Source organism: Manis javanica, chromosome 2 (assembly GCF_040802235.1).
Source record: "Manis javanica isolate MJ-LG chromosome 2, MJ_LKY, whole genome shotgun sequence".
NCBI classification, from domain to species: Eukaryota; Metazoa; Chordata; class Mammalia; order Pholidota; family Manidae; genus Manis; species Manis javanica.
Window position 1 is genome coordinate 62,107,144 of NC_133157.1, and position 16,210 is coordinate 62,123,353.

At 37.6% G+C, this 16,210-nt stretch overlaps 1 protein-coding gene across 14 annotated transcripts in view; it reads left to right on the forward strand.

Annotated features, from left to right (window-relative positions):
• The window catches only part of SPATA6L (spermatogenesis associated 6 like), an 81,421-nt gene that overhangs the window by 41,456 nt on the left and 23,755 nt on the right, over positions 1-16,210 (forward strand). For all 14 annotated transcript variants that reach the window (XM_073228576.1, XM_017649810.3, XM_073228577.1 and 11 more), the window contains 2 exons: positions 5,692-5,816; positions 11,839-11,916. In XM_073228576.1, the coding sequence (XP_073084677.1) occupies positions 5,692-5,816; positions 11,839-11,916 (203 nt within the window). The remainder of the gene's footprint in view (positions 1-5,691; positions 5,817-11,838; positions 11,917-16,210) is intronic.

The following is a 16,210-nucleotide window of genomic DNA, read 5'->3' on the forward strand; positions in this document are numbered from 1 at the left end:
TTTGTCTCCGTGTCCACTTATTGAATTTGGACCAGTGAGTGTATTTCTTACATCATGTAATTGTTGATTAATGATACCAAAAAAAAAAGCTTAAGCAACACAAAATTATATAAAATAAAAAGTCAAAAGCCACATTCTAATTCCTGACAATTACTATTAATCATCTGTTGTATATCTTCTTAGATCTTTTAAATGCATTTGGTATATATATCACATTTAGAATATTCAACCAATTAAAATACATAGCTGTGCACACACATACTTGTATACTAAATATATCCAGTAGTTAGTATATATGTGGGTTGAATATACATATTCTTCAACTTGTGTTTTAAAAGTTAATATATCTTACACTGCCATATGTTATTCACATAACCAGAAATCTGTGAGAAGGTGGATGCATACTGGTTATAACTCAAAAGTTACTCAGATACAAAATGGAGCTTCATTGTACTTGTTTTCCTTTTGTCTATAGTTCTTCAATTTTAGATTGTAATTTTAGTGGAATTGAATATTAATTGATCAAAACAATTAATTTCGTTCTGCTTCAGATGCATTATATTGATCCATTAATTTGTCCAACATGTGTTTAGTGAGGGTGTATTCAGGACATGCCCTACACTGTACCATTTCCTGGTATGCTGGTGGTACCAGGTACAGAGTATTGATGGTGAGCCCTCTGAGCTGTGGTTCTTGATAACAGATAATAAAGAAAAAAATTTAAATTTTTAAAAAAGTTTCATGTAGACTGCACTGTGGGATCACATGGGCCACATTTAGGTTCTCAGAAACCAGTTCTTCATTGACTGAATTGTTCTCTTTTCATTTGCTGTAGACGTTAATTTACTGTTAATTTTTTCATATTGGTTTCAGACACACTTAATGTCAGAAGACATCATGACCATTAAGTTAATGATACAGGTACTTCAGATGTACATGTGGCTTTACTGCCTGAGAGGGCCAATTATTTGGCTTGGAAGCAGTAGACTTCCTCTTCTTCAGTTTACAAATATGGGGAAAAGTGAATGAACACAGGGGGGCAGCATAATCCTGTTTGATAGTGAACTTGGTGCTTTCTTTTTATTGACCTCTTAAATAGAAACCTCTACTTTGAGATAAGTCATGTATATGGAGCTGTAAAATGCTATTTTAGTGAATAACTATTCCCTGAATCAGAGCTTGATTTTATACTTCTTAGTAATGTTTACTAGGCATCAGCAAGGCAAGAGCTTCCTTTGAATTCCTAGTTTGCCATGTGGCATAATGACAACTGTCTACAACTCAGAGCTTCAGTTTCCTTATTGGTATGCAAAGAGGGACTCAATCAAACAAGACTCCATGTGGGGAAGGAAGCCATCAATTCTATAAATGTTAGATATTTCTCAAACCAATATTGCTATTAAAATTATTATTTCTCTAGAAGTCTCATTTGTTTCCTTTTTTTGGAGAGAACTTTTTCATTGATGGCATTGATGATGTCACTGTCTATGCCATTAACCTGTTAAGAAAAGAGTTCTTTCATACATTTCACTTGGCCTATGAGAATTGTTCAGGCTGTGTGTAGGCTTATTTATTCATAAACTAGTCTCTTTCTATAACATCTCCCCGGTGTGCTGACATTTTCACATTGGATGGCAGTTTGGATCTCTAGAAAATGATCAAACCAAAGAGACAGAATTGAGAAGCCTCTCACCCTTCTATTTCTCTAACTCTGTTTTATTCCTTTTACATCCTTGTGATTCCAAAGATAGTAGATGAGCTTCCCTCCAATTCTTTGACCTCGTATTTTATCTTAACTCTTGTAAATACAGGAACAGTGGTTTAATAGGTATCATTTTGGATGCAGTGACAAGATATAGCCAATAACAGAAATATGAGAGGAAAAAGGAAAACCCAATGTGTAGAGCATCATATCATGCATCCACGGTTTTTTCCCAGTAGGAACATATGATTGAAAACACATGATGTTCACAGAGACCAAGGTTGTTCTGGGCCACTGCTGAGCTGGTGTCATGGAGCAATCATGATAATGACAGGTTATTTCAGGTACTGTGCTCTTTACATGCATTTGTCATCTGTCCTCACAATAGCCGTAAAGGGAAGATACTGTTATGGCTTTTACATTTTCCTGAAAAGGAAACTGAAGTTAAGGGGATTATGTAATTTACTCAAGGTCACATAGTTGTTAAGTGGTAGGGCAGGGATTTGAACCCAGCTTTGAACCTAGAAACCAAGTTCTTAACCACAGTATTATAGGCTTCAGTACAAAGTCGTATTTGTTGCTAGTGACAGTGAGGAAATTGTCACATCACTTACCGTTTTCAGTGGGGATAATGTACTTCTGAGATGTCTAAGTGGAGGAAGTCTATCTGGCCAACAAGGGCACAAAGGTCATGCCATTGTAAAAGCAACATCGATGAAAAAGGCCAGGATGAGAGTAGTAAATGAGGTAGAAGATTGATCTTAGAATTCTACCAACCTTCCCACCTGCCTGCCTCCCCATCTTCTTCTTTATCATCAATATAAATTGTATGTTTGTTTGTATAATTGTTTAATATTTGTAGACTGTAAGCTCCAGGAGGGCAGGTATTCTGTCTACTAGGTTCACTAGAGTACTTCCAGTGTCTAGAACTCCTGGTACACAGTAGGATCTCAATGCATATCTCTTGAATGTATGAATAAAAATAAATTACTGATAAATGAATGCATGGTAAGAGTTGGAAAAGATTTTGGAGAACATCTAGTCTGTCTCCCTTTTTTTAAGGTTGTGGAAACTGAGACTAAAAGGGGGTAACTAATGTTTGTTGAGTGGCTAATGTAAGCAGGTACTTATTAAGTTACCTCATTTTAGTCATCATGTTCACCCTCTCAAGAAGCATTTATCAAGTATCACTGTATAGCAGGCACTGTTCCACAGGGTCGGGGGCAGGGTCCAGGTGCTGCACTTTACCGCTTTCCACTGTTTTCTGAATATCATTAAATGCAATTTAAAAATGTCTGTCTCCAGTGATATCTCATGGAGCCTATGCAAGATGCTGACAGAATGGCCTCCTTTCAGGTGAAATTGTCTTAGCTGGGCCCTGTATTGGTAACTGTCCTCCACTCACATCTCTTAGGAACAGCCCTGCCAGAAATATAATAATGAATGTAGTGGACAGACTCACTGCTTTCATGGAGCATTCAGGGAAGCAGACCATAAATAAATACCTGAATAAAAATATCAGTTAGTGATATGTATTTGGCTGAAAATACAGTAGGGTGATGTGAAAGGGAGTGGCAGGCTTCTTTAGGTTGGGTTGCCACCTTCCTGAAGAAGGGACATTTAAACCAAGGCCTTTCACTTGGAAGTGAAAGATAGGAGGGAGCCATCTATGCAAAGACCATGGAAAGAAACATTGTAGGGAGAAGAACAGTAGGACAAACCTCTGAAGTAGAGGTGAAGTGGTGTGTTTGAAGGATAGCAAGAAGGGTGGCAGGGCTGCTATGGAATGGGCCAGCAGAGCAGTAATAGGGAAAGAGGAAAGGTGATTAGAGGCCTATATAGAGTCTTGAAGGCTAGGGTAAGATGCTTAGATTTTCTTCTGACATGATGGGAAGCCATTGGAAGGTTTTAAGCAGGCAAAAGACACAATATGACATATTTATAATATCACAGTGTAGGGACAACAGATGTGTGTGAGGGAAGAATGAAAGCAGGGAGACCAGCTAGGAGGTCATGGTAGTCTGGGAGAGAGGGGGTGGGGGCTTGGACCAGGTTATAGCTGTAAAAATGGAGAGAGGGGGGCAGAGTTTAGATTTATTTTGGAGATAGAGTCAACAGGACTTGTTAATGGAATGATGTAAGGGTGAGATGGAATCCAGGATAAATCCTAGATTTTTGGTTCAAGCAATTGGTACTGGTTCCTCTGATGGGAAAGGGGAGAGCTTATTTGTGGAAGAAAAATTAAGAGTTCTATTTTTGACCTGTTATGTTAGAGATATGGTAAGATATTCAAGGTAAAATTTGGAAGATGAATAGGATCTCAACAAGACGTGAAAGAACAAAGGAAATTTGGAAGAAATAGCGTAAGCTGAGAAAGTGCATAGCAGAAGGGGAAAAGATACATCATCAGTCCAGTGTGGTTAGAGCATGTCTGAGAGGGGAAGAGTGAAAAGAAATGATATGGTGGAAAATAAGAATACATTCTTTTACAGTTTGATTCCATTAGAAACCATTCATATTAAGTAGAATCAGGAAGAAACTAATCTATCATATTATTTGATATGAGATGAATTATTTTCTGTAGTTGATGTACCAAAAATATACCCTCATCAGAATTCTTCTCACAAATATAATAGCAGTCACCAAACAGTAAAGCTACCTTATTTTGACTACAGTTACATTTTACACAGTACTCTGTTCAGAGGCCACTCAGCCCAAGCCCCTTCTGTGGTACCTGCTATACAGACGAGGAGGGCTCAGGTGGCAGCTTCTCTGTCCTTCAGCTCAGTGACTCTAAATCCTTTTAGACCCAAGATCTTTTGATAATGAGCCATCTGTAGTATCTCTTTTAGCATACTGAAATAATATTCATAGCTAATATAACTAACTTCTACGAGTCACTGCAAAAATCTGTATGGTATTTCAGCTATAATATAAAGGATAAATAAAGGGAAAGTGATATAAATTAAAATACATATACCAATACATAAATGTTGAGCATAATGAAGTATTTAGATGTGACATGATTTTAAATATGCCAAAAGGGTCTCAGTAAAGAGCCAGACAAAGCAAGGTACAATTGTCCTTTAATCTACATGGTACCAGCATTCCTGAAAATTCAGTGTATTTTAAAGTCATGCAATGTGCTTTGAGTTTTCTTGTGACACAGTTAGGTTCCAGGCTCAATAATTACAAAATGGTCTCTCACCTGAAAGGATGCCTGTAGGACATTACAAAGTCATGCGGGAGCGCCTTGAGCACTGCAGGACACCCTGGCATCTTTGGTTCCTGCCCATGAAGTGTTCTCACAGATTCTGGAAATGTGCTGCCCTGCTAAGAACCACAGCTCTGGCTGTTCTCTGGGCCACTGGGACACTGACAGCCCTACATCACAGAGCACTATAACCTTTGTGTGAAGAAGGCACTGTCTCCCTGTCCCGTTCTGTCCTTAGAACCTGGTCCAAGGTATGTCCTTAGAAAACATTTGTTGAAGGAAAGGTTGGATAGATGGATGGATGGGTGAATAGATGGAAAGAGACTGTCCTCTTTGTTCTGTTTTGCAGAGCAACCCTTTAGATAGTGTTTTTTTCTCTTGTATGATTGAGGAAGGCTTTCAAAAATTATCTATGAGATAAAAAGAAGTCATCTACCAGTGTAGCACAGAGAAGGCTTTGTGGCATCTTACTACACTAATGAACAGTGACTGCAATGGGGCATGGGGGGGACTCGATAATATGGGTGAATGTAGCAACCACATTGTTTTTCATGTGAAACCTTCATAGCAGTGTATATCAATGATACCTTAATAAAAAATAAATTTAAAAAAGTAATCCACATTTTGAATAACAGGTGTGTGTAAAAATGTCTATTTATATTTGAGTGCCATCTCTGCTGTTACCTTTCTAATCTTCTATTTGTTAAACTTGGGGATGTACATGTTTAGTTTTCAGAATGTAAATCTGCTTATGCATTTTCTCCCTTCTTTCTAGCGTGGGAAGAGTTGGCCTCCTATGAAGAAAATACACGGGATTTTCTTTTCCCTGAGCCCAAGCTGACACCTTTGTACCCTGGGATGTGTAGGGAGGTACTCATGAAGACAGTTGCAGGTTTTCCAGTAAGTGATCCATGCCCAGCTGGACTTCTGTTGGGAGAAATCCTTGGAACATGAATACTTTATTCCTGATAGGGCTTGCTTTTGGGCTGATCGCTTCATCTTGGTTAGTACCCCCATTGCTCTGTACAGATACCTCTCTCAAAATACCAAATCATGCTAATTCCCCAATATTGACCTGAGAGGTGGGAGCCTTACCGAGTATGGCTAAGTCACTTTCATATTCACACTGTCACTGTTCTAAAAAGGTTGCTTTTTTCACCTCTTCTTAATGCAGATGAACGGAAAGATTTGATATCAGTTTATTTAATCATAGATATTATTTTGGTAGTAATAATAACAGTAAAATAGAGCAATAATAGTAATAATGCGACTTCTCATTTATTTTGTGCTTTTAACTTTTCACATACCTTAATTTCCTCAGAACACTTCTCTAGTCAGCCAAGGCAGATAAATGAATTCAATTTAATAGAGCGAAAACAGAGTTCTACAGACTGATATTATTGAAGGAGCTTAAAAGACATAGCATTTATTTAGTTGATAATATAACTGTTTTGGGGAATTATCTCAACCCAATTCAAATTTGATGTAATCTGTGATGATTTCTAACTTTGCAGCAACTGACAGTCTTCTTGCATTTTATGCCCCTTGGATGACCTCTGTTTTAAGGGCCACATCTTTGTGAATTATTGCCCCATGAATCACTATTATTATAATTGAATAAAATGTTATTGTTTCCATTTTTTTGAGAGTACTGTATAGAATATATAGCATTCAGGACCCTGTTTCTATGACATTTATGATGACAGAACTTCTGGTTCTAATACTGCAAACAGCAAGCACTTATCAAAAGTTACCCTAATCAGAATTCTTAATGACCATAACTTTAAGCCCTCTGTAATCTTTGAGGGTTTGGTGAAGATCACTCATACCATTCTTTTCCTTCAGAGGACCATTCTTTGTGTTTCCCTTACATGGTACTTGAGAGATGCTTGCATTCATTATTTTGAGTTACTGGGATATTGCTTTTCAGAAGCTAAGAGGGAATAAAAACTGGTGGGAATAAGATGGGGGATACTCTTTATATTAATTTTGGTTTGTCTGTGTTTTCTAGAAAATAAGAGCCATTTACAAGCAACAGGTTGATATCCAGCTAAGTATCCAGACAAAGAGAAACACACTTTCTTATATATTCCCAAATGTCATCTCTGTTTAACTTTATAGGCATAAGTAGGGAGAAAAACTTACAGGAAATTATATTTATAGTTATTCATAAATGCAGGTAATCAGAGAAAGGGCTTTAAATTTCAGGAAAAGATCCCTGTGTATTAGAGGTAAAGTATCAATTCTTATAGTGTAGTTAATCAAACTACATTTTAAACACCTTATAAAAAGAAAGAGGGGCTCAATTTCTCTCAAATGTTCTATAAGGCAAAATTAAACCAGTTGCACAAATTTTAATAATTCATTCATTGTGTGCTCACTAGATGCCAGGCACTGTGCTGAGTTCATTACATGGATTATTTTGTTCAATCCTCCTTAACCCTTCAAGGTGGCTACTATTCTTTTCCTTGTTTTATGGATGGGGAAGCTGGCATAGGGAGTTTGAGAAATGTACTCAGATTCACAGGTTGAGTAAAGGAGCTGGGGCTTTCACTGCTGCTGGTCAGTCAGACTTCCAAGTTTGTGCCCTTAGTCACATGATGCTAACTCTTTCATGTTTGTTGCAGCCCAGTGTCCAGTTTCTTTTCTTTAATATTGTAGGACATGAGAATGAGTTATATGTACAGGTCAGGGAAAACATTCATTTCATTAATTTTTCTCTTAATTTATTAATTCATTAAAAATTAGGTTTATTTCCCTCACTAAAATGTGACTTATTCTTTTATTTACATATTTTGTTTTATTTCACTTGGCAACCCTAATAGCTCTTCCTTGCCCTTTTTCCAGCCGAGGTCAAACATTTTTTTTTTCCTGGAATATAATCTGTTTTCTTATTCGGTGAAGACTGAATTTGTAAAGTAAGCAGAAAGAATATATTTTTAATTATTAACTATTACAGGTCTTCCTCAAATTACAGTGGGGTTATGTGCTAATAAACTCTTTGAAAGTTGAATATATCATAAGTCAACGATGTGTTTATTAGTCTAACTTACCAAACATGATAGCTAAGCCTAGCCTACCTTAAACTTAAATGTGCTAAGAACTTACGTTAGCTTACAGTTTGGCAAAACCAACTAATACAAAGCCTATCAATAAAGTGTTGAATAGCACATGTAATTTATTGAATACTGTATTGAAGGTAAAAAAACAGAATAGTCATATAGGTACAGAATGGTTGAGTTTCAGGAGTTTACCCTCGTGATTGGGTGGCTGGCTGACTGGAAGCCACAGCTCACTGAGGCTGACCAGCATCATGAGAGAGTACTGTACCACATATTGCTAGCTTGGGAAAAGGTCCAAAAACTCAAGTGTGTTTTTTACTGAGTGTGTACCACTTTTGCACCATCATAAAGTCGAAAAATTTTAAGTTGAGATTGTCTATAGTTAAGAACTTCATTTTTTTTGTGTGTGTGCAATGATTCTAGAAAAATCCTCCTATTAAATCCACTTACTGACCTAACCATCATCAACATATTCCCATTACTAAGGGGATTTGACAAGATAGAGCCTGTAAAGTTTGATTTTGACTGCTATTCTAAAATCAGTTAAAAATGAAAAAGAAAGTGCATGGTCCTTATTGTCCAAAAGTCATTGCCAGAAGTGGCAGTTAGATAAGGCAAATAGGAATGTGCTACTGGGGGATGGGGGGGTGGATTCCTCACAGGTAGGACATATCCTCCTCCTCTCTAGGCAAAGTAGATCAGGGATTTGAAGACTTGTTAGGCAGTTGCATGTGTAGTGGTTAAGTGTAGACCCACTGTCTGGGTTCAGTCCCAGTTTTGTCACTCAGTGACTCTGTGACTTTAGATAAATTACATAATCTCTGTGTGCCTTAGTTTTCTCATCTGTAAAATGGAATTGATAATAGTACTTCCCTTACAGAGTTATTGTGAGGGTTAAATGAGGTGTTATATATGTATATGTATATGTATATGTATATATGTGTGTATAGATATATACAGGGTTTAGAATAATATGTAGTATATAGTTAAGTGCACAATAAATGTGAAGTGTTGTATTTACTATACTATCATTCAGGGGTAGTACTGCCTCCCTATAAGACTGCACGAGTCTGTGGCTTGAGAGATGATATGTTCAGGTTTAGGCAACTGGGCCATGGGGCTTGGCACACACTTAGGTTTTAAGATTCTACCAATAGTTCTGTGGACCTGGCAACTCCACCCTACCCTCTTCTTTGTGTGGGCAGTCTTGATAACTGGAGATGAGACTCTGCTGGTCATGTCATTGTACATTCTTTTTCAGATGCCCTTTGGATTATCTGACTCTGTGCAGTGATTGGGCTCTTTTGTTTATAAGCCCAGAAATCTTTGAGTTACCAGTCTAAGCCGTGCACTCTTATAGGCATACTGTGCATTCTAGAAACAAAGTTGTTGAGGATGTAAGTCGTGCCTTTAGGACTTGTTTTGTAGACAAGATGAATGCACAGGAATGGATGTGCATAGAACTGAATGAATGCACAGGGAACAACCTGACTAGTTGATCCTCCTTCCCCAACTCTGGCCTAAAAGAGGTAGCATGGGGCATGGGGTATTGGAAAGAAGACGGTTTTGCTGTCTGACAGTTTCAAATCCTGCTGTACTGATCTTTAGCTGTGGGACATTGGACAGACCACTTAACCTCTCTGAGCCAGTTCCCTCATATGTAAAATGGAATATAATTGTCTGCTACATAGGCTGTGTGAGGATTAAATGAGATCACACATGGGAAAGCTGCTAATAAAACCTGGCACATACAGTAAAAATGCAGTACTCTTGGTTTCCTTTCTCTCTAGAGCTTCAGCTCAAGGAAGTACTTGGAGTATGTTATATAAATGAATATCAACTGTTAGAGACTGGAGGAGGAAGTCAGTATGGGTGTGCCTGGAGTTGCTATTAGGGTGAGGCCAGGCTTTGAAAGACAGGAAAAGAAGAAAGAGAGGGCACCCCCAAGATAGGGAATACCTGGCCAAGTGGTGTTCTCTGGGGAGGAGGAGAGCAGAGGGTCATGCTGGGAGGGGCTGCAGGGTCAATTTGAAACAGGGTAACTCAGTCAGAACCAGATCCTTGCCAGTTTTGTCATTTACAAGCCCTGTGACCTTGGGAGGGCTGTTTTATGTCTCTTTAAACTTCAGTTTTTTAAGATAAATAAATGTATTTTTTATATGACCATACAGTAAAATTAACTGTCTTTTTATATACAGTTCTATGAATTTTAACACATGTATAGATTTCTCAAACCACTTTCATGGTCAGGATATGCAAAGTTCCATCACCCCTAAAATGTCCATCACATTATCCTGTTATAGGCACATCTTCCCCCTTACCCCTAAACACTAAAAATTGTCTATCACTACAGCTTTGTCTTTTTGAGAATGTCACATAAATGGAATCATATGATCTATAACCTTTTGAGACTGGCTGCTTTCACTTGAACAATGTCTTTGAGATTCATCCATGTAGTTTTGTGTATCAGTAGTTTGCTCCTTGTTTTTACTGGGTAGATTCCATTAATTAGATATACTGATGTTTATTCACCCATGAAGTATGTTTGGATTGTTTCCAGTTTTTGTCCATTTCTTAGTTTTATCATTTATAAAAGGGTTGATGATAATTGTATATTCCTTATAGTATTATGAAAATTAAACAGGATAGGGTGTGAGTATATGTGTATTATGTGTGTAACATTACATATAGACCTACATACAAAAATATATATGTCAAAGTATCTTAGTATAGTACTGAGCAAATCATAAGTATCAATCAATGAAAAAATGAAGAGTTTTGAGAGATGTAATGAACATAAATAATTAGTATAAGATGTAAAGCAAGTTTTTCAGAGCAAATAGGTAGGGAAGGAGAACGTCCATCCATCCTTCTACCCATTTGTTATCCTAGACCATCTCATTCAATTTTGTCCAATATTTTAAGTAGAGTATCTAATTGCTTGAGACACTGGAGTCAGAATGCCTGGGTTCAATTACCAGCTCTGCCATTATTAGCTGGACAAGTTACTTAAACTTTCTGTGTCTTGGTTTACTCATCTACAAAGTAGAGGTGCTAATTAGGATCTACCCTATAGGGTTGTTGTGAGGATTGGATGAGTTAATATAGGTGAAGCATTTAGGTCAGGGCCTGGCACTTAATATGTATTACATAAGTGTTTAGTTATTCTTCTTATGAATATATTTTATTTTTTCAGTTTTATTGATGTAAAATTGACAACTAAAATTTGTGTACATTAAAGGTGTACAACTTGATGCTTTGTAAACATGTACATTGTGAAATAATTGCAACTCTAGCTAATGAACGTATCTATCACTTTACATTGTTACTAGTTACCATTTTCTTTTTTTGTGGTAAGAACGCTTACAATTTACACTCTTAGAAAATTTCAAATATTCAATACAGTATTGTTAACTATAGTCACATTGCTGTACATTAGATCTCCAGAATTTACTACTCCTGCATTAACTGAAACTTTGTACCCTTTGAACAACATCTTATTTCCTCCATCTTCCAGCACCTGCCAACCAGCATTCTACTCTCTGCATTGATGAGCTTGACTTATTTTAGATTCCATATATAAGTGAGACATGAGTATTTGTCTTCCTCTGACTTTTTTAACTTAGTAAAATGTCCTCCAGCTTCTATGTTGTCACAAATAGCAGAATTTCCTTCGAAGGCTGAATAACATTCCATTGTATATGTATTTGTTTTATATTATTTTACATAATGTGTGTGGATTATGCTGACTACTCAAAAAGAGCAATTAGATTCTTGCATGATTTCAAGTGAGGATGGGAAGGGCAAAGAGTTGGTTTTCAATCATTTTATTTTCTGCTTTTATGCTGTTTTATTTTTAGGGCATTGCTCCCAAAATAGAGTTTTCTACAAGGACAGCCATCAGAGAGCGTGTGTTTCTGCATAGAAGCAGATTTCTAGTAAGTATAACCAAGAAGTCAGTGATAGAAATGCCAGGATTTTTCCCTGAAACTTAAAAAATTACAGCTCAGATGCATATTACCAAGTTTAGATGCAACTGGACAAATAAAAACCTGGAGACTCATTGCTAACTTTGAATTTCTGTATTCAAACTGTTTAATTCAGCCTATCACATTAGAGTGTGTTTGGCACACCTTTATTATGGTATAGTTGGTGGAGAAGAGTGTGATACAAAAGTTAAAATCACAAGTTTGACATAAGTAGGCTAGCTTCTTCCTGACTTTTTATTCTTGATCTTAAGAATAAGTGTTTCCATCTTTCTTTTGCTGAAGCTGAAGCTTAGTGTTGTATTTGTGGGCCTTCTTTGGTAATCATGAAGTGCCTTGGGGTATCCATAAGCAGTACCTGTATTTCACCCTTGTTTCCACCTGATTTCCCCTCCACACTGATTTCTTTCTATGTTTTTTTACCTGATTGTACATAATTTTGTAACCATTTAAAATCCTTTCTAAAACTATGAATAATGAGTGTAATTTATAAAGCTTCTTGAAATACTTTGCTTGTTATCCCACATCTCCTCTGGTGTCCTGAAAAATATCTTGAAAATGTGAGATGTGGGTTAAAGGGTACTGCACGAGAAGGGTCAGTAATCTGCAAATCCATCTGTCCTCTGGGCATCATAACTCAGATGGGACAGCAAATCAATTAATTTTTTAAATTTGTTTTTATTTTGATATCATTAATGTACAATTACTTGAATGACATTATGGTCACTAGACTCCCCCTATTATCAAGTCCCCCCCACATACCCCATTACAGTCTCTGTCCATCAGCATAGTAAGATGCTATAGAATCATTACTTGTTTTCTCTGTGCTATACTGCCTTCCCTGTGCCTCCCAACCCCTACATTATGTGTGCTAATCTTAATGCCCCTTTTTCTCCCTTCTCCCTCCCTTCCCACCCACCCTCCCCAGTCCCTTTCCCTTTGGTAACTGTTAGTCCATTCTTGGGTTCTGTGAGTCTGCAGCTGTTTTGTTCCTTAAGTTTTTTCTTTGTTCTTATACTCCACAGATGAGTGAAATCATTTGGTACTTGTCTTTTTCTGCCTGGCTTCTTTCTTTTTTTTTTTTTTTAAATTTTTTATTAAGGTATGATTGATATACACTTTTATGAGGGTTTCACAGGAAAAAACAATGTGGTTACTACTTACCCATATTATCAATTCCCCACCCATACTCCAGTGCAGTCACTGTCCATCAGTGTAGCAAGTTGCCAGAGATCCACTATGTCCCTTCTCTGTGATACACTGTTCTCCGTGTGATCCCCCACACTATGTGTACTAAACATAAAGCCCCTTAGTCCCCTTCTCCCTCCCTCCCAACCCACCCTTCCACACCCATCCCCTTTGATAACCACTCGTTCATTCTTGGAGTCTCTGAGTCTGCTGCCATTTTGTTCCTTCAGTTTTGCTTCATTATTATACTCCACAAATGAGGGAAATCATTTGGCATTTGTCTCTCTACACCTTCTGCCTGGCTTATTTCACTGAGCATAATACCCTATAGCTCCATCCATGTTGTTGCAAATGGTAGGATTTGTTTTCTTCTTATGGCTGAATAATATTCCATTGTGTATATGTACACATATACATTTCTTTATCCATTCATCTACTGATGGACACTTAGGTTGCTTCCATTTCTTGACTATTGTAAATAGTGCTGCAGTAAACATAGGGGTGCATATGTCTTTTTCAAACTGGGCTCCTGCATTCTTAGGGTAAAATCCTAGGGGTGGAATTTCTGGGTCAAATGGTATTTCTATTTTGAGTTTTTTGAGGAACCTCCATACTGCCTTCCACAATGGTTGTACTAATTTACATTCCCACCAGCAATGTAGGAGGGTTCCCCTTTTTCTACATCCTTGCCAAGATTTAATGTTGTCTGTCTTCTGGATGTTGGCCATCCTAACTGGTGTGAGGTGATATCGCATAGTGGTTTTAATTTGCATTTCTCTGATGATTAGCGATGTGGAGCATCTTTTCATGTGCCTGTTGGCCATCTGAATTTCTTCTTTGGAGAAGTGTCTGTTCAGCTCCTCTGCCCATTTTTTAATTGGATTATTTGCTTTTTGTTTGTTGAGGTGCATGAGCTCTTTATATAATTTAGATGTCAGCCCCTTATCAGATATGTCATTTATGAATATATTCTCCCATACAGCTATCCCTAAAGGCTGTAGGATGCCTTTTTATTCTACTGATGGTGTCTTTTGCTGTACAGAAGCTTTTTAGTTTGATATAGTCCCACTTGTTCATTTTTGCTTTTGTTTCCCTTGTCTGGGGAGATATGTTCATGAAGAAGTTGCTCATGTTTATGTCCAAGAGATTTTTGCCTATGTTTTGTCTAAGAGTTTTACAGTTTCATGACTTACATTCAGATCTTTGATCCATTTTGAGTTTACTTTTGTGTTTGGGGTTAGACAATAATCTAGTTTCATTCTCTTGTGTGTAGCTGTCCAGTTTTGTCAACACCAGTTGAAGAAGCTGTCATTTCCCCATTGTATGTCCATGGCTCCTTTATCATATATTAATTGACCATATATAGTTGGGTTTATATCTGGACTATCTATTATTTTCCATTGATTTATGGGTCTGTTCTTGTGCCAATACCAAATTGTCTTGATTACTGTGGCTTTGTAATAGAGCTTGAAGTCAGGGAGCGTAATTCCCCCTGCTTTATTCTTCCTTCTCAGGATTGCTTTAGCAAATCAATTTTAAGGAAGGCATTAGCTGCTTTTTAGTATTTTCTTATTTACCCGCTATTTTCTCTAGTCTGCTTGTTATGCGCCCATGGTGATTTTTCAGTCTCTTTCTTTTCCACTCCACCACTTTAATCTCATTTTATACTCCTAATATAGGTCTATCTTTAAGTGTTAACTTTTTAAAATAATAACTTCTTTGTTTTTCTTATAGCAGAAGGGGTTTGCAATATATGTAGATAAGCAAGAAAGACAAAATTGAAAGTAAAATTACTTTCACTGTAACTCTAGAGATGAGCATGATAATTTTTCTTAGTATATTCTTTTGTACACAGACACATACATGCACGAACATGTACTACTTTGATTTTAAAAGATGGGATCATCATACTAGACTGCATATTAGTTTGTACCCTTCCTTTTTTTTCACTTAATGTATTGTGAACATGTTTTCATGTCCTTAAGTATTCTTATGCCAGGCAGTTTTTTCTGGCTTCATAGTATTCCATTGCATGGAAATACCATCATTTGTTTGGCCAGTCGTTTTCCTGCTGTTGGGCATGTAACTGATATATCATTAGAGTCCAGTCAGGAAGACATAGCACACCTGTTATTTTCACTGAAAGATTTAATGTTAAAAAAAAAAAGGCTAAACAGGGGTTGGAAGAGTGAAAGGTAAAAGGACAACACTGAAGTGATGGAGATAGTAACTGCAGGAAGCAGCTTCTAGCCCTAGGACATGGGGAACAAAGTGAAGAGGTGGGGATATCAGGAACATAGAGGCTTGAGGAAGAGACCCCATAGAAAGGGAACCTGGACCATGGGGGAGGGGCTGTTTTCCTGGGTGTTCCTCAGGAATTTAGAGGTGAGACTCTGATGAGCTGGGTCAGACCTCTAAGGAGGTACCCTGCTCATCACTGGTGCCTCAGGAGCTTGGACCAAGTACCCCATGGGGGTAGACTCTAATCTGAGCTGGTGACTCTCGCCAGCTGGTGCTGGTAGTTCTGAGGGAGGTACAGTGAGGCTAATTCTGAAATTATGGGGGTGAAAAAACTGTAAACTGGAACCATCTGCTTCTCTCAAGGTGAGGAATGGTTGCTGGGGTGATGCTGACAGGACCAGAGTGCGAAATTGGAAGTGGGAGGTCCAGGCTTCCTCCTCCAGGCTTGTTGTCTCCTCTAGCGCCTCCTAGTGGTAGAACCCAACAGAACAGCTGGAAAAGCAGCAGGGGTTTGCAGAGTGTCAGCCCTAGTATCAAAAGCTGAGTATAGAAGGTGGGTTTGGAGCTGAGAGGAAATTGCTTACTCACCAATATAGTTGGTTTCTCATTTTGAACTTATATAAGAATTTTTGTGGCTATACACACAGCCATATTATTTCCTCATAATAAATTCCTTGAAGTGAAATTGCTGGACCCAGGTATATGCCAATTCTCTCTCTCTCTCTTGCTTTCTGTTTCTATCTCTATCAGTCATGTATGGATAACTGGGTGGGGAGGTCTTATACTTTCTAACTTTCTCCTAATACAAATAAATGTT